At 37.7% G+C, this 22,451-nt stretch overlaps 1 protein-coding gene across 6 annotated transcripts in view; it reads right to left on the minus strand.

The window, feature by feature from the left end:
- LOC306848347 (E1A-binding protein p400-like) overlaps window positions 1-22,451 on the minus strand; it is a 43,296-nt gene that overhangs the window by 7,813 nt on the left and 13,032 nt on the right. For 3 of the 6 annotated variants that reach the window (XM_079382836.1, XM_079382837.1, XM_079382835.1), the window contains exons 14-47: window positions 19,343-19,530; window positions 19,040-19,217; window positions 18,764-18,900; window positions 18,357-18,526; window positions 17,484-17,658; window positions 17,231-17,367; window positions 16,948-17,134; window positions 16,696-16,865; window positions 15,066-15,256; window positions 14,301-14,462; window positions 13,408-13,569; window positions 13,122-13,268; window positions 10,946-11,031; window positions 10,562-10,860; window positions 10,274-10,476; window positions 7,854-8,023; window positions 7,386-7,582; window positions 7,197-7,308; window positions 6,745-7,038; window positions 6,249-6,323; window positions 6,022-6,156; window positions 5,884-5,928; window positions 5,373-5,523; window positions 5,045-5,280; window positions 4,773-4,946; window positions 4,631-4,681; window positions 4,420-4,556; window positions 4,267-4,323; window positions 3,979-4,057; window positions 3,681-3,875; window positions 2,674-2,719; window positions 2,461-2,573; window positions 2,061-2,253; window positions 1,759-1,898 (exon numbers count right to left, since the gene is read on the minus strand). In XM_079382836.1, the coding sequence (XP_079238962.1) occupies window positions 1,759-1,898; window positions 2,061-2,253; window positions 2,461-2,573; window positions 2,674-2,719; window positions 3,681-3,875; window positions 3,979-4,057; window positions 4,267-4,323; window positions 4,420-4,556; window positions 4,631-4,681; window positions 4,773-4,946; window positions 5,045-5,280; window positions 5,373-5,523; window positions 5,884-5,928; window positions 6,022-6,156; window positions 6,249-6,323; window positions 6,745-7,038; window positions 7,197-7,308; window positions 7,386-7,582; window positions 7,854-8,023; window positions 10,274-10,476; window positions 10,562-10,860; window positions 10,946-11,031; window positions 13,122-13,268; window positions 13,408-13,569; window positions 14,301-14,462; window positions 15,066-15,256; window positions 16,696-16,865; window positions 16,948-17,134; window positions 17,231-17,367; window positions 17,484-17,658; window positions 18,357-18,526; window positions 18,764-18,900; window positions 19,040-19,217; window positions 19,343-19,530 (5,192 nt within the window). The remainder of the gene's footprint in view (window positions 1-1,758; window positions 1,899-2,060; window positions 2,254-2,460; window positions 2,574-2,673; window positions 2,720-3,680; window positions 3,876-3,978; window positions 4,058-4,266; window positions 4,324-4,419; window positions 4,557-4,630; window positions 4,682-4,772; window positions 4,947-5,044; window positions 5,281-5,372; window positions 5,524-5,883; window positions 5,929-6,021; window positions 6,157-6,248; window positions 6,324-6,744; window positions 7,039-7,196; window positions 7,309-7,385; window positions 7,583-7,853; window positions 8,024-10,273; window positions 10,477-10,561; window positions 10,861-10,945; window positions 11,032-13,121; window positions 13,269-13,407; window positions 13,570-14,300; window positions 14,463-15,065; window positions 15,257-16,695; window positions 16,866-16,947; window positions 17,135-17,230; window positions 17,368-17,483; window positions 17,659-18,356; window positions 18,527-18,763; window positions 18,901-19,039; window positions 19,218-19,342; window positions 19,531-22,451) is intronic. The other 3 variants (XM_079382838.1, XM_079382839.1, XM_079382840.1) reach the window with 3 other exon arrangements.

A 22,451-nucleotide genomic window follows, 5' to 3' on the forward strand; every position in this document is an offset into this window, starting at 1 on the left:
GTGTGTGACATCAAAGCGGTCCTTCGATCTGATGATGATCCAATTCCAACGTGCCTATGGCCAATGGTTCAACGCGCCAAATGGTTCACCCAATTCGTTCAAAAAGTGCATTAAGAAATTAAATGCCGCTGTGTGTTGCTCAGAGATGAACAGTTCTGCTTTGTCTTTTAATTTTTCGTTGGCAAAATTGAGCAAAATAGACAATATTGTGTCTAAAACAACACAATATTAACTTCTTACTTACTGAACTGTTGTATAAGTTCAGTATCACATTTGCATTCGTGTGATACTGCACTTAGCCTATTCCTCGTGTGATATTGCTTAACTATATGATGTAAATATGAGACAAAAACTGAAACAGGCATTTTTGCCCCATATCTTGAATTTTAGGGACATTCTAACTACGTTCTCTTGGCTCCATCACGCAGTGAGTTGTTGCCTGCCTCATATTTGTCATCAATCAACTGTATGAAATGTCAGATGACCCACGTAGGTCTGGGGCAGGGCAAGTGCGTTAAATGCGTTAATAATTTTAACACATTATTTTTCACCGTAATTAATCTAATTAACACGTTAACTTACCAACCCTACTTAATACACAGATCTAATGTGATTTATTTTCCAGCTGTTTACCTTCACAGACATAAATGACTGTTTTTGTAACATGCGTGTGTTTTTAACAAACTTGTGTGTATTTCACAGTTTAAGTTCGATAAGACAACTTACTTTAGCTTTCTGTGCACGTGTTTCGTTTAAACTGATATGGCTTTAAAGCACATGATTTCAGCGTGGTAGACACGATAATCAAAACCAAACAGATGTTTTTGACAGTATCTGAGGTACAAGCTGTAAAAGCACAGCCCTATTCTGGAAAAGGGGGCAGGGAGAAGTTGTTCATTTGCATTTAATCATATAATAAATTATCTGTGGGGTATTTTGAGCTGAATCTTCAGACACATTCTGGAGACACCTGAGATTTATATTACATCTTGTAAAAGGGAAGTAAACTATAAACCAATTATTTTAATCTAATGTTAATAGTAACATTACTGCTTTTCACATTTTTCGGCCAATCAAAGAAGTATTAATCTGTGTCAAAATACAATTAACTGTTAACTAGTGGCAGACCAATATGTAACTTTATGATGGCTGATACGATAAGAGTAGGGTGGCTGATGGCAGATATAAAGTCGATATACACCGTATTACACTATGATGCATGCTGCAATTTTATTTATTTATATAGATTTATTATACTGGAGAAAAAAAAACAAAAAAAAAACTAATCAAAAATAATTTGATAAAATAAACCTATAAAATAACATTTATACTTTTTATACACAATTTTTACTTTTGACTCTTCAAATCATTTTCATAGCATTTTTCACAAATACAGAAACGGTTAAAAACATGGCTAAAAAGGAAGTAAACACTGTAAGCAACAGTGAAATCAGTAATCTGGTAAATCTAAATATTCTCCACTGAGAATATTTTCTCAAATATAGACCAGGTGATGCTAAAATGCCAAATTTTGGCCAACATATCGGTCAACTGCAACTGTTAACTGTAGTTATGATTAATTACAATTGGAAACATAAGGGCTAACTCTGGACATGTCAAAAAACAACATGGAGGACAGGTTGAGAAACACGTTGAGCAATACTGTAACTGCATTTAGACATCACCATATTAATGCCTCAGTATAGAACATCAAAAGCAAAACAAATATGGCATCCTCCATATTAAGAGTGTGTGTACCTGCTGTGGCTTTCCTACTGGTTTGATCTGTGGAGATGCAGCCTGTGGTTGTTGTTGCTGCTGCAACTGTTGTCTGAGTTGTAATTGTTGGAACTGAGCTGGCGTGAGTGGTTTACCCTGAGACAACTGCATACCGGGAGCTAAAGAAGCAAAAATAATGGCTTAAGAATACAACGATAGTAGATATTCCAGCTAGATATGATTACATAAAAACAATGCGGGAGTGTGACTCTCTGAATCGATTTTGCCACCAGAGAACCCAAAACACGCATGGCTTCTCTAAGGATGGGCATTTGGTCTACCTGGAGCCACCAGCGTGCGTGTTTGGGACTGACCCGGAGTCAGATTAGTGGACACCACAGCTGATGCGGTCACTGGGGTAACGGCTCTCACGCTCTGACCCGTTGCAATGGCAACGACCTCTGCTGGGGCCGCCGTTGCAGGCACTGCTCTCTGCTGAGTGTGAACCACCTGAGCTGTGGCAGTTCCTGCCGTCTGTTTGAGTAAACAAATATTTAACACACAAACAGGACAGAATGGTACAAGTCAGCTGAAAAGCAATTTCACAACAAAATAACAGGTCAAACTGAATATATTTAGAATTCTACACTTTCAATGTGGACATCATGTCACATGGCCGGCACTGCTGTGACAAATCAAATCAGCTGCTAATCTATATTTCTGTGTAAGATCAGAACTCACAGGCAGGGCTCCAGGTATGACAGGAGATGCCAGGCGTTTGTTTGCTTGGAACTGACCGGGAGGAACTCCAGCCACAGTGTTTACAATCACATTTCCACTTACTGTAGCTGTTGCTGAAGTTTAAACAGAAATATACATAGATCAGCACTTATATAAACAGCACTCACAATTGGATTAACAAGTACAGGTAAAAACTGTGTAATGTAATAATACCTGGTTGGATGCTTGTGCCCACTGCAGCGGTCTTGATAGCTCCAGTCTTGAGAATCAACAAAACCCAAATAAGATCAACATATTATAGCCTTATACCTTACTATATATAATACACCACTGTTTAAAAATGTGCTGTCAGTAAGATTTTTTTTTTCTACTGAAATTAATACTTTAATGTGTATTAAATACTAGTTCTGTAAACTGATGAAAAGTGACAATTATGACATTTCTAATTTTACAAAAGATTTATGTCAAATAGGCTCGATTGTTCTTCTTTCTATTCAAAGAATCCTGAAATAAACATATCAAGGTTTTTCATTAAAAAATAAACACCACTACTGTTTTCAACATTGATCATGATAAGAAATGTTTCTTGAGCACCAAATTATCTTATTAGTTTAATTTCATGTGACACTAATGGCTGCTGAAAATTCAGCTTTGCCATCACAGGAGCAACTCACATATTATATAAATATATATAAAAAATTTTAATTGTAATATTACCATTTTAACTATATTATTTCACAATACAGGGCTCCAAACAAAAAAATGATGAGGACTGTTTGAAACTCTTTTTTCCACTAAAACCTTTGATGCGCATCGTCTCAGTTTATTACGTCAACATAACAAAAGATGTGATCGCAAAAAAAACAAAACAGAAAAAAGTAATTATATGCTAATAAGTCATAACATGTAAACATAACATGTATATATAGTCGCCAGTGGCAAACTCTGAAAAAAAATGAATATTTTTGGTTGCAAATGCGACCGTTTTAGTAGCAGTCTGGAGCCCTGCAATATTTTTTATTCTTAGTAAGCGTACGAGCTCTTCAAAATATTTAAAAAAATCTTCCTGACCCCAAACTTTGGAGCAGTTGTGTATACATGAATAATATAAGTGTAATATAGAAATGAGTTAGACCTTCATCTTGGAAAATCTAGAGCTAAATACAGGTGTATGTAAGGTCCAGCGTGATATTACACATGCAGTGCTAAAGGAGTCTAACCAGCACAGCGGTGTTGGGGACTGCTGCTGCCCCGGGTTGGTTGGGCTGGGGCACTCCCGCCGCCTGTGCAGCCGCTGCAGTGGCCTGTGGCTGGGCTTGAGGCTGGGCAGCAGCTCCCTGAGGCTGGGCGGCTCCTGTAGTCTGCTGCTGTTGTTGCTGGGCTAACTGCTGAACCCTCTGTTGTTCGGCTAGTGCCTGTGGCAGCAGAGGATTAAGGAAAAGAGAGAAGGGTTTAAAATTAAAATGCAAAAAAAAAAAAAAAACACACACTCTTTTACTTATTTTACTTATATCTCACCTTCTTCTCTTTAGCGATTCTCTCAGCTCTCTGAGAGGCGACCTGGATAGGAGGCAGAGGCTTGTCGTAGCTTATCCCGCTATAAATCACAAAAGAAAGATTGAATGAGATGCCGTTTAGCCACAAATTAATATCAAATGTGACTAAAGATGTACAATATATTAAAGACTGTATCAGCCAATATAGATTTTTTTTTTTTTATGATGAATTTCCAAACTGGCTAATATTGGAAGCAGATCACTTCAGGGCTTTTTTGCAAAAGCAAAGTAACACGCCAAGACTCAATACCTCTCAGCCAGTACAGAGGCATGCTTAGGATTCTTCTGGAACGGATTCATGCCCAGTCTAGAAACAAAAACATATAAAAATTTTTGTTTTGATGAAAGCATTCTGCCAGAATGTAAATGCATTGTTTGCGTGTTGGACACTGTCTGCACATACAGTGGTTTTATTGGTGGGCTCCTCTTGCTAGCAATGATTTTCATCAGCTCAAAGCGGCTGTTGTACAGCTGGATCTGGGTGGCGTTGTCATCCTGTGTGTAAATCTGACACGTGCGCAAAGGACGACTATTCTTGAACTGAACAAAAAAGGAAGTGTTACCAAAGAAACAGCTAATAATATGTACTGAATTATTAAAAAATGTTTAAATACCTTATAAATGCTCTTGGTCTTGTTCTTCTTAGGGTTAGCTTCATATATTAGCTGTAAGATAGTTTGTATAATTACGTCACAAGGAAAATGTTGAAGAAAATAAAAGAATTCACAACCACATGATACTGGTACAATCACTCACTTTGCCCTCCTCTCTGGGAATGATGACATTCTCATAGCGGTTACGGCATTGTTTTGGCGAGCGGTAGATTCTGCTACAGGAGTTGACCACATCGCTCACCAGGTCCCAGTTAGGAGTGTGTGCTGGAGACACGATGGTCAGGTTCAAAGGAAGCTCCAGTAACTGCTTCACAGCCTGTGAACACAGAGAAAAAGGCAGAATTACAATCTTAGCTTATCCGGATAACACACAACTGTGCGGTTAAACATAAGCAGTGATAATGGATCAAGTACCTGTAGCAGGGCCCAATCCTCACTGATGAGCCACTCAGGGTTATCCTGGCCAGCCTCCATGGCTGGTTTGAGCAGTGAGGGCAGCGGTTTGGCAAAGGGAGCCTGTTGCTTCAGAGAGAAGTTCTTCTTCTGGTCTTTACCCTCCCGCCTTACTTTGAGAAGACTGGCCTTATCAAAGAGAGAGCGTGGAGGAATCACTGATTCTCCATGGCCCTTCTTTTTCTTACGTCCCAGAGCTGACAAGAGGCGGGAAAGAGAGAAAAAGAGAATTTAGCATGCATTTAAACACAGTAAGTTCAGACTGAAAGCGTTTCTTGAGCAGTCTTACCTGACGGGTCCATGTGTCTCTTGCGCTCTTTGCGGACATAGACTGGGGGCAGTTTGGATTCGGGCATAGGCGCAGTGTCATACATGAGGCAGATTACAGAGTCAATGTAGATATCGTTATCATCTTGTGGAGGAGTTGGGGGAGTCCACAGCTACAGAAAAGAGCAATAGTAAGAGTTATGAACCTATTTTCATACATTTTAAAATAAATACAGGGCTGACTCTCACCAAACTCATTAAGAATTTTACCCCAAAATCAAAATAAACATTAAATAAAAAGCTTTTTAGCTACCCTTTAGATTGTTGGCATTGGAACATTATTTTTGATAGGCACATTTTCATCTTAATTTATCTTATTATTCATTCATTCATTCATTCAGCAAAAAAAGAGACTTAATAAATAAAATGAAATAAAAAATGTTTGGAGTGAAATGTGATATAGACATGTTTTTTGAGATTCACCCAAAATTCTTCCTTTAATTCTCTTCAGGAATGTGCAGTCTTAAACTTACCGGCATTATTTCTGTTTGTCCATCCTCATTCTCGAACACATACTCCTGTAAAGTGGAAGGGAACAGGGTATCAAATCTACACAACATGACATCACTTCTTACTGAAAAGAACATTAGAATATTAGAATATATTTGTACCATGTTGTATGCGTCCTCTCTTGTGTAGGTGAACAGATCCTCCTCATCTTCTAGGATCATTTGCTCCGTTTTCTCTACCTTTAGGTTCTGTTGCTGCTGCAGCTCCCAGCCTCTCTTAGCAGCTTCTATGCGCTCCTGCAATTCACACAAACATTGACAATTAAACATTCTGTATTATTTACATGGCAGTCATAACATGTATTGTAATATGTAAAAATGTGTCATACCTTTATAACCTGTTCATCTTCACTGATGTGCAAGTACTCCAGATAGTGCAGTGCGTACCTCTCAATAGGAGTCAGCTAGACAAAACACCACAAATTGTGGTCAGAACCACTTTTTTTTTTTCAGAATAAATTTTTTTGGAGCAAGGAGAAATTGTTCAAAAGTGACACTAAAGACATTTATAAATGTTACTAAATATTTGTATTTCATATAACTGCTGTTCTTTAGAAATTTCCATTCCTCAAAGAATCTGAATGATCACAGCTTCCACAAAAATATTAAGCAGCACAAATATTTTCAACATTGATATGAAATGATTTATGAGCTATACTGTTTTCTTTCAAAAACCGTAGTGTATGAAGTTAAATCAACAGAATTTGCATGTTAAATAACACAAAACCAAAAGTTTATGTTTGCATGGTATAAAAAGCACATACAAGAACAATTGTATGATAATTTCAACAAAAAAAAAAAAACCTCAAAATTATTTTACTTCACCTGCTCCATGACTGCCGCCAACTCCTCTAACTGTGACGCCTCCTCTCTCACCCCTTCCTCCACATCCATCTCTTCTTGAACCCCCACTTTATCACTTTTCGTGTCTACCTCTGTCTCCTTGAGCTCATCTTCATACTGGGTTTCCTTTCGGATGGTGTTCAGGGCCTGGATGTAGGGTCTGGCCACGTGAGGGGGAATAGATTCGGACGGGGATGGCTCCTGGTGGAGAACCACAAACTCCTCCACCTTCTCTCCAGAACCAGCCTCCACCTCAAACAGATCTTGAATGGTGCGCTGTGAATATCCAGCACATATTTATAATGTGAGCATCGGGCTCTGTTCCAAATTCTAGAGAGCTGCCTCGCTCTCTATTGAAACGCAACCTCATAACTGGTTAGGTTTTGAAACAGTCCCTCAATGTCAAAAGCAACAGTGATTGCATGTGTGCTTACCTGTGTTAAAAAGGCTAGAGCGTAATCCATGCCCTGTGCAGCTACCTCTCGTATAAGGTCTTTAGTGCCATTCTTTAAGAGCTTCTCCTCAATTGAGTTCCCGCTCTCCAACCTGACAGAGCACAGCGTCATTAAAAAGCTGACAAATATAAACCCGACAAGCAAAAATATTTAATTAATCCATCTTACCTGTAGATATGGATGTCTTTGGAGCGGCCGATCTTGTCACACCACTCCTGTGTGCGCAAGTCCATGCTGGGATTTAGGTCAGTGTCGTAAAACACAATGGTATCTGCGTCAAACACATGGCCCATGGCTGAGCAGCAGCGATTGGTCAGGATGGTGCTGAAGATCTGTCTGTTGCGCTTAAACCTCTTGCCCTGCTCCTGAAAGTGGTCGGGACATGAGGAACAAGATGGGATAAAGTATTGCATTTTCAGTACAAGATGATCAAGATGAGATGTTTGTGTGCTGGTGTTGATAGCACTTCACTGATGTGTAAGCATCATTTGAGGCCCTGTGTGGAACTGAATCCAACAGGGAGGGAAGAGAGCTCGCTCATCTGGCCTTTTAATTACAGCCCAGAAACCCACACAGCCTCAGTGGGACATGGACTTGGCCAGGGCAACAGAGAATATGTTACTCCAGGTGTTTTACCTGTCTCTCCTCCAGTGACAGACTCTCATCCAGCCGTACATAGGTGAGGTGACGGTGGTCTAAGAAGGCCTCCAGTATATCCAGCATGCTGGTCATCTGGGTGAAGATCAGCACACGTCTGTTCTCAGCGCTCAGCTTCTGCAGCAGGATAGACAGCGCCTCCAGTTTTCCTGCAAATACAGAAACATTAACATTTATAATGATTATACCAGTTTTATTTAGTACTTTTTTCTTTTTTTTACAGCCGGCTGCAGAATCTGATTACCATGTTAAATTGTAAAAAAAACAAAAAACAAACAATGGCATTATATTATTGTGATATTATCTAACTTGGACAGGAAATGGAATGTAAGTGGGTAATACTTGACCAGAACAAGTTGTAAAAGTTGCTTTATACTTTATACTGATATTTACGAACTATAAAGCTGACGTACCACATACACATATAACACATACACTTTAGGGCTGTCGCGATTCGTCGCGACTAGTCGATTATTAAAAATCGTCGACTTCATTTTGGTCGTGTCGACTAACCGACAAAATACCGGAAGTGGTGCATTTCACGGACGAGAATCCATAAAACACATTATTAGACTATTTTCCAAGGCTGCATGATATATTAAACACATTTAAAAATCATAATTAAGCATAATTGTGAATTCACAAACGCCATTTCATCAGATATGTAAGGTAAATCATTTATAAATCTACACAAACACAGGAGAATACATCGTGATTTCAAAATAAAAGCTCAAACACTCACTCTGAGTTTACACGGTTTGATCTCCACATATTCATGTAATTACAGTGTTATAGCATTTCTGTCCTAAAGAAATGGCCAAATATTAAAGATTAAGAGGACGTTTGAATTAAATGGTGCTTGGTCAATATTAAACATTAATGTGTAAAAACAATCATCAGGCCGTCGGCGCCCCTGCAGGCCTTTGTTGTAATGCATAATCTACATTAGCTGTGTTGTTTATAATACATTATGTATTTTAACAGTTTTGTTCAATAAAACCATATGATTTCTTGCTTTTGATACTTTATTTGAACTAATTATTATTGCATCATTGCTATGTTCACTTAAATCCATTTTTATTACCACAAAAAAAAAAAAAATTATATATATATAAAATTATAGGGCCCTATGGAATCCGTTTTATTTCCAAATTCAGTTTTGTTAACTTTTATTAATCAAAAAGCCTGTCTAATTAAAGTCTAATTTACAGTTTTATCTGTACCAAATTCTGTTTTCCATTATTTCTGGATTCCATTTTAATTGTTCCATTAATTTTTTAATAATAAAAAGCAATTAATTTAATTAATCCAATTAATTGATTTTATATTAAAAAAAAATATTTTTTTCAGAAATACTGCACATTTACTTTTTTCACCTAAATAAATTCTGGTAAATAATATTTCTGGTAAATACTCCTTTAAAAAGTGTTTTTTGATGATAATTATTATTATTATTAGACTAGAACATGTGGATGTGTTGTCATTCTTACACTATAATACTGATCTTTGATTTCAGTGATTTGGACACTTGCTTCTTGCATTCTATGTTGCACTTCACTTTTGCTTTAAAAAAGGATTTCATAGAAATTTGGATTTCATTTGGTTTAATAAAATACTTAAGTAAAATTGTTGATTTTTTTTGCGGGAAATTAATCGTTTAGATTAATCGAAAAAATTAGTAATTAGATTAATCGAAATAAAAATAGTCGTTCGTGGCAGCCCTAATACACTTCCGTTCAAAAGTTTGGGGTCAATAATTTTTTTGTTTTGTTTTGAAAAGAAATCTTATATTCACTAAAGCTGCATTATTTGACTATGTATGGAGAATAAAATGAGTAACATTGTGAAATTGTATTAGAGTTTCAATAACTGTTTTCTAGTTTAATATATTTTAAAGTATAAATTATGTGATGGAAAAGCTGAATTTTCAGCATCATTATTCCAGTCTTCAGTGCCTTCAGAAATCATTCTAATATGCTGATTTGGTGTTCAAAAACATTTATTATTATTATCAATGTTGAAAACACTGGTAATAATAAGAGATATTCAAAAAATATTTAAATGTTAAAAACAGCTTAATATTTTTTGGAAACCATAACTTGTCTTTAGTGTGACAATCAATTTAATGTGCCCTGCTGAATATCAGTATTTAAAAAAAATATATAAAACATAACATATGTATAAATTATATAAAATATTACATTAAAAAAAAATATATAAAAATCCAAAAACCAACCCCAAATTTTTGAATGGTACTGTTAAGGACAGAACGGTAGCTATATGATGGATAGAAGATCATATTGGCAAAACATACAATAGTATGCTTAAGTGAATATCAGTAATAACTGTGAAATTTAAATCTGAATGTAACAGAGCTGAGGTGGTGTTGTGGTTCTCACCTGAATCCATGTCCAACATGTGTACATCAGGGAATCTGACGACAGGAGGACAGGCTAAGTTACGGATCTCTGCGTTATGTGGAGCGGACATTTCCTGTAGCTGTCGCCTGAATGATTTTTGTGCAAGGCTGTAAGATGGTGGAGGATTGGATGCATACAGCTGAGGGGGAGGGGCCACAGCAGCAGGAAGTATGCAGGAGAACCTTTAATATAACAGGAAGCAGCATTAGATCACAAAAAGCTCACAAAACTGCTTTCATGGCAAGGAGTTCATCGTCAAATCCAGACCTCTTCAACAAGGTGCCTGCTGCTGCCTCCTGCTCCGTGTTAGAGAGAATCGCTGAGCGGAGAGGGGCCACCGTGGACACACATGTCCGCTGAGCCCTAATACAGCTGTCTCTGCCGACCCAGGACCAGCGGGAGTGCTGGGGTGCGGGGAAGGCTGGTGGAGGGCGTCCCTCATAAACGGAGCAGGTCTTGATCAGGTCAGAACCATACATCACAGAGCGTGAGGACCGTCGCTCGTTGGCATGAAATAAACTAGCCAGACGCTCTTTCAGCTGCCTGTTTCTTTCCTCACTTGACTCCTAAATAGACATAAAGACAACGCTCAGATTTCACAACTATTTGATTGACCTCAATTCCTTCAACATGTCTTTCAAAATCACCTACCTGTGTTGTGGCGTTTGTAGAGTGTTTAGCATTTGTTTCCATGTCTGTGGTAGCTTGAGTGACTGTGGTACTTGCCATGGTGGTTGCTTTAATGGAAACAGGCAGAAACACAGAAACTTAAGTTTAAGTTAACTAAAGCCCGATTCGGACGGTAATATTTTCTCAGGGGGACGCAATTGATTGTCACCATATACAGAGGGTAGTTGGAGATTTAATTGCCGTCCGAATCAGGACGTCTGTGTTTTTCTCTCACCACCCCCGTAAAAATCCCCAACCAAATTACCTACTGTTTTTTGACAAACACCAAGGTCGTGTGGTAATTTAATTGCCACCCAGATCCACATCCCTGAGTTTACGAAAAAAAATAGATTCAAAATTCAGTGTTTAAACCCCTTTTGAGCACTCCCGAACACCGTACTGTAACTGTTGTACTTCGGTGTAATTTGCATACATATTTATTTCTGACATGCTGGAAAGTATTTAAAAGAACAATACTTCATAACTGCTCCAGCACAGCGAGTGAGAGCAGAAAGAGAAGAAAAGCACGTAAATGGGAAATGGGTCTTTATTACGGCAGCGGCAGGTATGCAATACAATTTTAAAATGTGTATTATAAAAGGATATATATCGAGTATAATTATATACAACTATAGGGCGTATTTTCCTATTTTTAAACAGGAGATTTAAATAATCAAATAATAAATAGGATTATACATTATAAAATATGCTTGGAATAATAAGAATATATTTTACATAAGTATTTTTAAATACATTTTATACAATAAGAAGAATAAATTTGTAAATAAAATTCATTTTATTTACAGCACACAATCATGTGACTGGCCACATGAGCAGCTCAACCAGAGGGCTGGGAACCACTAGGGGGCCCTAGTATAATTTTAAGGGGGTCCATGAAGGAAATAATCAAAAAGTTGAAAATAAAAGTATCGGTTAGGGTTAGGGTAAGTGTAGGGAGGGCTTTATTGTCCCAATAAGGTGGCATCCATTTAATAATTTGAATTAAAAATATAATTTACAGTCAATACTGAGGTGTAGATAATTGCCACTATTTGCAATAAGTTGTATAAATAGCAGAAAAGCTTTGCATTTTAACAGTGTAAATGGAATCTATAGCTATTTGCTATTTGCATATCGTTAGAAAATACTGCTATTTTCACTTGGTGTAAATACAATCCATTGCTATTGGCACTTAGTGTAAATAGCATCTATCGCTATTTACACTTAGTGCAAATAGCCACTGCCAATATTTAATTGGGTAGAAATAGATGAATGTTTATTAGTTCAAAAATATACAATTTTATTGGGAATAAAGCGTGTAGACCCTGAAGAACATACTGTCCTTAAATCTTCTGAAATTAAATGATCATTAATTTGTTAAATTATTTTAATATATTGCAATTCCTAGTTTCTATATAAAAAAAAACTAACAAAGATTGAAAATAAGCAGGTCCAACCAAGTAGCAGAAATTTCCTAGCCCATATGGGGTCCTTTGAAAATTAAAGGGATAGTTCACTCAAACATGAAAATTGTCATTAATTACTCACTCATGTCATTCCAAACCCGTAAGACCTTCGTTCATCTTTGGAACACAAATTAAGATATTTTTGATGAACTCAAGAGCTTTTTGACCCTGCACAGACAACAACGCAACTACCATGTTCAAAGCCTAGAAAGTTAGTAAAGACCATTAAAATAGTCCATGTGACATCAGTTGTTCCACCGTAATGTTAGGAAGCTATGAGAATACTTTTCTCAAGTATTCTCATAGCTTCATAACACTAAGGTTGGACCACAGATCTCACATGGACTATTTTAACGATGCCATTACTACCTTTCTGGGCCTTGAATGTGTTAGTTGCATTGCTGTCTATGCAGGGTCAGAAAGCTCTCAGATTTCATCAAAAATATCTTAATTTGTGTTCTGAAGATGAACGAAGGTCTTACGGGTTTGGAATGTTCATTTCTAGTTCACCCAGAAATGAACATTCCAAACCCGTAAGACCTTCGTTCATCTTCAGAACACAAATTAAGATATTCTTGATGAAATCTGAGAGCTTTCTGACCCTTTAAAGTTGAGAACCACTGACAGTCGATAGGTGATGGTTGATCACTAATGAAAATAACAATCAGCTTCAGGACAGAGCAGTGCTTTACTTTGCTGGGGTGTGGAGGTGGCAGGGGGTGGCGTGCCTGAAGAGTTCTGTACAGGCACAGACTGGGGTACGGTAGGCATCACCATGGGTGGCCCCTGTGGCCTGAGAAGAGGCTGTCCTGGGGCAGACACAATCTGCAAGATGTTGCCTAAAGACACACAAACATATGAGTGTCACATTAAGCCATATACAGAGGATCTACTGAACACACATAAAAACAGCTGACACAAGTGACTGGATATGGAAATGAAATGAGACAGAGAGGATGAATATGGGCTGGACATTACCGAGTGTACCTTGGAGCTGCAGGGGCTGGCCGGTGGTAAGCTGCCGCAGCTGACTCGGAGACAAAGTGAACTTGTTGCCCTGGAACTGCAGGGTCACAGGGGTCTCTGGCTGGGCGATACGACCCTGCCCAACCAACTGAGTAACCTTCACTACATCTCCACCTTTAGTAGAAAACAACTACTGTTAAATGATAGTGGCAGACAATTTATCACTGAGAAAGAAAAAACATTTTAGTTAGTTTTGGGGTGAGCACAGAAAGGGACATGCACAACCACGGTGTGTTAAACAGGAAGAATGACACTTTTTCCTCAAACAAAAAACCTGAAACAAACAAACCGAAACCAGACTGATTCGTTTAGCAGAGCAAAACAAAGCGGGAGAAAATCTTTGCTTGTATAAAAGGTTTTCCATGTAACAATGGTTACATGTGACATGGGGAACAGCGCCCACAAGCTTAACGTTCTTTACACCCACAGAAGGACAACAAAATAAACGGCTGTAAAGAAAAGCTGCACTGAAAAGATAGGGAGGCAAAACCATATTATAAAGCTTCTGGATCATCTTTCAGCTGTACTGCACAAAAAACAAAGAGATTAGTCATCAAAATGCAGAAGGGAATAAATGTCAAAAGAAAATGTGAATAAACTGGAGGCAGCGGGTGCAGTCCTGAGAAATTTCTGGAGGGCTCATGCTTGTTTGTGAAGGGTGAGGAGAGAAACCACCATAGGTCATCTGCTGAAGATTTTCTGCACTTCAAATCAGACTGGAAATACACCAACTTTATGGGGTCGATTTGGCTGTGCTTGGGAGCATGATGAGAAGAAAACAGGTGCAAAAGGGAGGTCACAAAGGAGAAGGCCCATCTGCAGTGGGTGATGATGAGGCCACTTACTAGGCAAGCGTGCCTGGGCCTGGGAGCTGAGCACCAGCCTCTGGGGTACCAAACTGGGCTGGAGGGGGTGGGTGGCAGGGGCATGGGGGGCCACAGCAGGCATAGTGGTGACCCCTGTCACACCCACAGCCAGAGGGGTAGAAGGGGGGTTAGGGGTGGCTCCTGTTAAGAGAAATCCTGATGAGCTGCTGATTCAACATTGAATCAATTTTTTGTAAAAGCACTGTCAATATTTACCCTTGTTTTACCCCACTGTATCTGCATATTTTGGCAAGTCTTTGAATTTTGGCTTGCACTTCTGCAACCAAATTTCTTTCCCAATTTTCAAGCATCAACCATTGTAAACACCCTCTGGCTCAGCCTGTTGCACTAGCCACGACCCAAACTCTCACTACAGGTTTAGTTGGAAAGAGACTGACGGATCTGAGGAAACCGCTCTAAGTGTGTTTGATGGTGCTTGGGAGGCTCAATGTTTACAGCTTTGGGAGTGATAAACCCATTAATGGCATACTTATAGTAGTTTATGTATAATAAACTGGCTTAAGATAATGTATTCTGACATAAGATAAATCTTACAGATGTCACCATAAAGATGGCCAAAAAAAAAAAAACACAAAAAAGAACTGACGTAAGCATATTTTTAGGGAAGAAGCACAACTACAAAAATATCATTCCACTTCATCAAAACGTACAGATTGTGAAACAGTTCTGGGTGTAAGTGTGGGAACACGTTTGTGTAAGATATTACACAAGAAGGGGTCTTACCCTGTGCAGAAGTGGTTGTGGTAAGAGGTGATTTGCCTCTGGGCTGTGTGCTTGGAGCTGCAATAGCAGGGTTGGTAGTGGTGGTGGGGGCAGTAGTCACAGCAGTAGCACGAGGGGCTTGAGTGGTGCTGCTAGTCATAGGGACCAAGCGCCCCTCTGGTTTTGTCCCATACTGCACTGGAAGGAACAACCTGAAATTAAAATTATGCCACAGTCAGAATTAATTCATATGGACCAATCCTGTTGTACAGGTCCACATCATAATGAAAAATAAAATAAATAAATAAAACAACAAAATTCTCTTTCATAATTGGGTGATACAATAACATTTAGCATGAAAAAAATAGCATTTAATGTTTGTATTTGTATTTAACAGAAACACACCTGCAACATGTTTATTCATTTAACAAGAATGTCATTCCATGCACTATTCTGAAGGAAGTGACCATTTTTGGTGTAAAAACAGCAGCACCAGCATCAGTATTTTCAGTCTATTGTGGTATTAATTGGTTTGTCTCATTAAAAAAGATCCTGTCCCGTTAATAAAACTAGAGAAATCCATATATGATTATGTCGGGTCAAGTCAAGTCACCTTTATTTATATAGCGCTTTTAACAATACAGATTGTGTCAAAGCACTTAACAGTATCAAATTGGAGGATAGAGTGTCAGTAATGTATAATGATGAGATTAAACAGTCAATTTTCAGTTAAAGGCATTTCATTATTGAATTCAGAGATGTCATTGTCTAGCTCAGTTTAGTTTAAATAGTATCTGTGCAATCAAATGGACGATAATCGCTAGAAATTAAGTGTCCCCAACTGAGCAAGCCAGAGGCGACAGCGGCAAGGACCCAAAACACCCTCTGTGACAGAATGGAGAAAAAACCTCAGGAGATACCAGGTTCAGTTGGGGGGCCAGTTCTCCTCCGGCCAGACGAAAACCGCAGTTGAATTCCAACCGCAGCCATGTCAGATTGTGTAAAGGGCTTATCTGATTCCCATGGTCTTGTCCCGATGGGGCATTTTAATTTATAATTTAATGTATTTGTTAAATTTGTGTTTTATTCATTATTTGAAGTTTTTCATTTATATGATTTATTCCTTTGCTATAATTGTAATGTATAGTTTAATGCATTTATTGTTTCTTTGTCTATTTTTATAATATATATTTGTTTAGCTTATAATTTAATTCATTTAATATATTTCTGTTGCATATATATATATATATATATATATATATATATATATATATATATATATATATATATATATATATATATATACACACACACACACACACACACATACATGCATGCATACATACATATATATTTTTATATTATATCATTTATTATTTAAAAATGTATTTATTAATTTTTCATATTTGTATATTATTGTTTTAATTAAAATTTTAAATGTATAAATGTATTATATTTCTATTTTTATATTGTTGCAATTTCTAACAATAACAGTATTATGTAGTTAGGTATTTTATTATATTTTTAGTTATTTTGTTTTATTTTCAGTTTAATTGTATTTTAAGTTCACAGGTAAATTTCTAAAATACTAAGTGTTCTAAGTGTCGGGTAAGTGTTCAGAGCTGATAGGCCTGCATGGATGGATGGACACCTCATAGGTTTGATCTTGCATGGTCTGGGTCTGGCTGGTGGGTCTCGTGCATTGTAGATCTCTTCAATCAGCTGTTTGGTCATTCTGAGTTTTGGTAGAGCCTCCTCGGCCTCATAACGGGTTAATCTGCCCTCGTTACCGATCAGGTCAAACAGTGACACATCTACAGTCTGGAAAAGAAAAATGGCCTATTAGTCAACAAATATTTTTCTTCTATATTCCACAATCCAAGCGTTTATTTATCTTCCTAACCTTCCACTGGTGCTGCTTTAGGGCTGTGAGCAGTAATGATGGGGTGTTGTACTGCAGTGGCTGACATATGTAAGAGTTGCGTGTGTCTCTGGTCTGGATCAGGTCTGGATGGTTGCAGATCTTCTGGAGCTGCATAAGAACCTCCAGGACTCTGACAAAATGTCCAGTTTTCAGTGCTTCCTGTGCACTAGAAGGCAGTAGAAAAGCAGAGTATCAATCAAAACAGATGAACTGGAAAAGAGCTGGTTAATATTGTGTTTGGCTGAATGTGTTCTGCGCTGACCTGGGCTGGATTAGGATGTCCTCATACATGCTCTTTTGCCTCTTGGACAGACGGCACTTGAGAATGTGCTCATACTTCTTAGGCATTTGCTTCTCCACATCTCTCTTGGAACGGCGCAGGATGAAGGGTTGAATCATCTAAAGCACAGAGAAAGAAAACAAAACTAGGATTGAGGTGCTCGAGCAAGATAGCTAAGCAAAAGTGCATCATTCTGTGGTGAAAGTCACCAGAAACAACTTCCAGCAAGCCTCACCCTGTGCAGTCTGATGACCAGTTTGTGGCAGTAGTCCTGGTTCTGATCTGTCCCGGGTTTGATGGGGAATTTGAGGTATGGGTGAGTGATTCCAGGCAGGAGGAAGTGGATCATGGTCCATAACTCTTTCAGAGTGTTCTGGAGAGGTGTGTTGATTAAGAGGATCCTCTGCTGACTGTTGAGAAGACCGAGAGAAAAAAAAAAGGTTTTAAAATCCATTACAATATATTAATACATACAAAGTATTTTTGAAACTTGCATACAGTATAGTGTTATTATAAACAAAACTAAAATTAAATGTATAAAAAAATAATTTTTTGTAATTGAAATGAAATAAAACAAAACTTAGACATTAAGATGAAAAATTAAAATTAGTAGTGTTGCCTTTACACTGACTGAAAGAATGTTTAATTACTAAAACTGAAATAAAAAAAGGCTAAATAGACATCCTAAAAAACAAATTAAAACAATTTTCAACTAAAAATATTAACACAAACTAAAATGAACTGAAGCTATAAGTTGAAACTTAAAATATAATAAAAAAAAGATAATTCAAACATTAATAAATAGTATAATATACAAATAATGCTAAAATAACTGATAAGTACTAAGGATGCTAAGCACATATCAACCAATAAATGGCTGATCCCAAATTTCTATACTATTCAGTCTAAAATAATAAAACGCTGAAAAACAAAAATCAATCATTTTAAATGCTATAAGTAAAGATTAACTTCAATGGTGTTATTCTGTGCGTTCCTAGCAAACAGCTGTTGTAAAAAATAAATCTACTGTAAATATTCTCTTGAAAACAAAAACATAGAAAACAACACCAACAGATACTGTAAAGAAAACAGTTGCATTGTTCCTAACCTCTTTATGTTGAAGATGGTCTCCCAGTGTTTCTCTGTCATCTTTTTGATGAGCTGCACCTCGTCTAGCACCAGGTGCCTCCAGCGCCTCCTCAAGAAGTGAGACTGATCTTTCAGCAGAAGTTTGTATGAAGTCACGCACACATGGAAGCTGTTGGGCTCACACCACCTCTGCACACATTAGACAACAGTGGGAAAGTGAGAACAGACAAAAAACATGGACAAAAGCTACCCCCTCAATCAAAAGATCTCAATGACCTACACACTGATTTGAAAACTACTTTGAGGAATAATCTAATGCAAAACTGATACACTAACAGCTAGGCCACAGCAACAGGGATGGATAGACAGGTGGTAGTATGTGAGAGTACATATTAGGCTGGCTTGCTTGCTTTCTTTGGTTCATACCGATCTCTTGTATCTGCGCTGCTTTCTGCTGCCGAGATAGAGGAGTATCTTCAATCCAGGACACCACCGTTTGAACTCCATCTCCCAGTTTAGCAGCTTACAGGTCCTCACCACCACTAAATGTGGCCCCCAGATACCTGCAACATGACAGCAGAATGTGTTGCATTTTGTTCTAATATTAAATTTTATTCTAAAATTACAATAAACAAATGCTTTGAAAAGAAAACCAAATGTAATTGACTCTATAAAGTTGGTAAATGTGGTTGGTGGTGGTACCCTGGTTGCAGGCCAAGTGAGCAAAATAAGCCACAGTCTGTACGGTTTTGCCAAGGCCAGTTTCATCTGCCAGGATGCCATTGAGGTTTTTGCGGTGGAGGTTTGCCAGCCACTCCACCCCAACCTGCTGGTACTCTCTCAGAGAACCGTGCAGCAGAGCAGGAGGAGAGGAACGACTCTGAGAGGAAAGGTTTCATGAGTCATCAGACAATGTGAGACCACTTGAATTAAACAACTGCTTAATTAAATCTTTAACCATCATGTTTTAAACAGTCCCTGTGAGTAAAAGCGTAAATGACTCACAGTTAGAGTGGTCCTGGCACTGCCTTTGGGCAGAATCAAGTCTGTTGCTGCAGCAACCTCTGCGATATCCTTTGTGGGCTTCCCATCAGGGCCAGAAGCCGTCCGCTCAGCCCCACGGTACTGATCCATACTCAGCAAAGAGTCTATCAGCACCGCATCATGTGGACTGTCCAACGGAGAATCCATGTCTGAACAGAGAAGAGCAAACTGTTACTTGACACACGGCTGCCCTTGTTTTTTTTTTTAAACAATGGTTTACTAAACAAATTGCTCTCTCTTTAAATAAATTCAATTACAATTACTTTAGGGATAAAAATCTACCTCAGCTTCTACTCTAAACTATAGGGAGCCCTTTACATTACCATAGGGTTACAATTAATAACAGAGCCCAAACTTAAATTCAATAACCATTTATTTTTAACTATAATAATTAATACTCAAATTAATAAATACGTTTTTAAATTAACTTCTAAATTATAAAATTTTTATTTGTTGCTGAAATTAGGGATGTCAACGATTAATCGATAAGAGATGCAATCGATTAAAGCTACTGATGGTCAATTAAGCAATTTCATTTTGGGGTGCGTCTGGATCATGCACAAAACACGTGCAAGTGGCTGTTAGTGACGGGGCTTGGTCTTTTGAGAAAATTATTTACTAATGTACATATTACGCTTTTAATATGACAAAAAACTTAAAATATAGAGTCATTCAACATGGAAAGAAATAGAAATTAAGTAACAAAGTCATGTTTAATTTCAATTTCCCCAGATAATCGTTATTTATTGGGCACTGCGCTTTGACAGGGTTTTTGGACAGATAATTCATTCCTAAGTCGCTCCAACGACTTATTAATTTTTGGCCACTGTCCAGCTTTAATTTATTTGTTCCCTATATAACAACTTATAAAATGAGGGAGCGAATTAATAAGTCATAGGATAGGAACGAATTCTTAATTCATGGCCATGAAATATTTAATCTTCCACTTGCATGTTTACCACAGTAAGAGATGTGAAAATGATTAAAGGTGAATGACAATAAAATAAACCAGTGAAATTAGAGGGTGAGACCGTGAGGATTTAGGAAAAGAAACTAAATATTATTAAGATTCGTGACCAAAACTGAACAAAAAGCTGCGTATGGCTTGATTTAAATGCATGGGCTCGAACGGCATGAATCCAAAACATGGTCGCAATCTAACATTTGCCTGCTAAGCAATTACTTCTCTTATAAGCTTTGAACCTCACTTGGTTCAAAATACTTACATTAAAATGTTTCACATGAGCTGCAGTGTCAGTGTGTTCTGTAGCACCGCCGGTCGAAACGGTTTACTGGCAGCACGGCTCAGCCACAGCCACCGAAGTTAGCCAACATTTGCGATCATTTTATTTTAAATGCAGATATGTCAATTGCAAACATTACGATTGTGTTTTAAAATTGTTTTAAAATACAACGAGCACCATGAAACCATTTAAAAAGGCGGATTCTACGGTCTCCGTGACAGGATATAAACAGCCAACAATAATGATCCCAAACGTAACTACGGCACACTCTATTCATTTTATCGAATGATTATAAATCACATCTATTTATTTTACAATCCCGCTACTAGCCTTTTATTTAAACTAAAAATCCCTTTAATTCGGGTGAGGAAGCTGGCTTTTTGAGTGGCATTTGCACATCCTGTCATGCTAACTATATGCCACTGCAATAGACACATTTTGCAGTACTAAGGTTAGCGATTAATCGATTAACTTGATCGTTAAACGACGATCGATCATGGAAATGATCGAAAATTGACATCCCTAGTTGAAATATAATAATTTACAGAGTGGCTGTCATAACATGTTAGATAAAATATTTATTTAAACATATTAAACAATTAAGACATCACTTACAGGTAAAGTAAAATATAATGAAGTGTATGGTCTAATATTTCGCAAGATGCTCTTCGCTAGACTTCATTTCTCTAGCAAATAAGCAGCAGTAGACACTGATGACTTGCCTGAGGTAAATGAAATACTACGTGACATTTTGTTTACAAGCTGTTTTAATGACATCTTTCCACGGCTGAAACACTGATTGAGCGATTACATGAGGGGAAAGATGTCAATTCATGTTTATTTTGCGTTAAAACTAGTAATAAACAGGAAAGAATGATCACGCTCACTCGCGCTGCAGTCAGAACTGAGGCGTTTATACAGCGATCTGTCGTGCCACATCAAAGAGCACCAAAACGGTATTTATTGTCTGAATTTCCTGAAAAAAAAATGGAACGATTTGTTCGGTGCACATGCCTACCGAACCGAAAGACCTGTACTCAAAATTTTCGCTATGAATATGTGCATGTGCACATAGTCTTTAGAGTTACTTGACTAACTGTGGCCCAGGTCAGGAAGCAGACAGACTGGCTAAACCGACCATCTGCTAGCCGCCTCACGTCACAGAAGTCAGTTAATTCTCAGCACATAGACTCCTTCACCTAGATATCACATTATAGAGACTGTGTCTGTTCCCCGAACTAGAAAATACAAAAAACATCCAAACCAATTTAAGAGTAAACTTAATTGATGTTCAACAAATAAAAAAAAGTTTACAATACAGAGAAACAATTCATAAAACTTGGCTTACTGAATATCAGGTTTCTTTCTACAAAAGCACTTTTTGTAAAAGATTTGATCAATGATCATAACCTAGATTTGCTGTTTGACAGAAACATGACCAAAACCAGATGAATACATTATTTTAAATGAGTCCACCCCCCAAGATTACTGCTTATAAAAATGAGCCACGTCCAAAAGGTAAAGGGGGAGGTGTTATAATTTATAGCAATATTCTCAGTATTTCTCAGAGGGTAGGGTTTAAGTATAACTCGTTTGATGTTATGGTGCTGCGTATAACATTATCTAGAGAAACACGTGTTAGTGATAAATCCCCTGTGATGTTTGTACTGGCTACTGTATACAGGCCACCAGGGCACCACACAGACTTTATTGTGATTTTCTATCGGAGTTAGTACTGGCTGCAGATAAAGTCTTAATTGTTGGCGATTTTAATATCCATGTCGATAATGAAAAAAATTATTAGGATTAGGATCAGCATTCACAGA

The sequence above is a fragment of the Barbus barbus genome, assembly GCF_936440315.1.
Source record: "Barbus barbus genome assembly, chromosome: 28".
In the NCBI taxonomy this organism is placed as follows: Eukaryota; Metazoa; Chordata; class Actinopteri; order Cypriniformes; family Cyprinidae; genus Barbus; species Barbus barbus.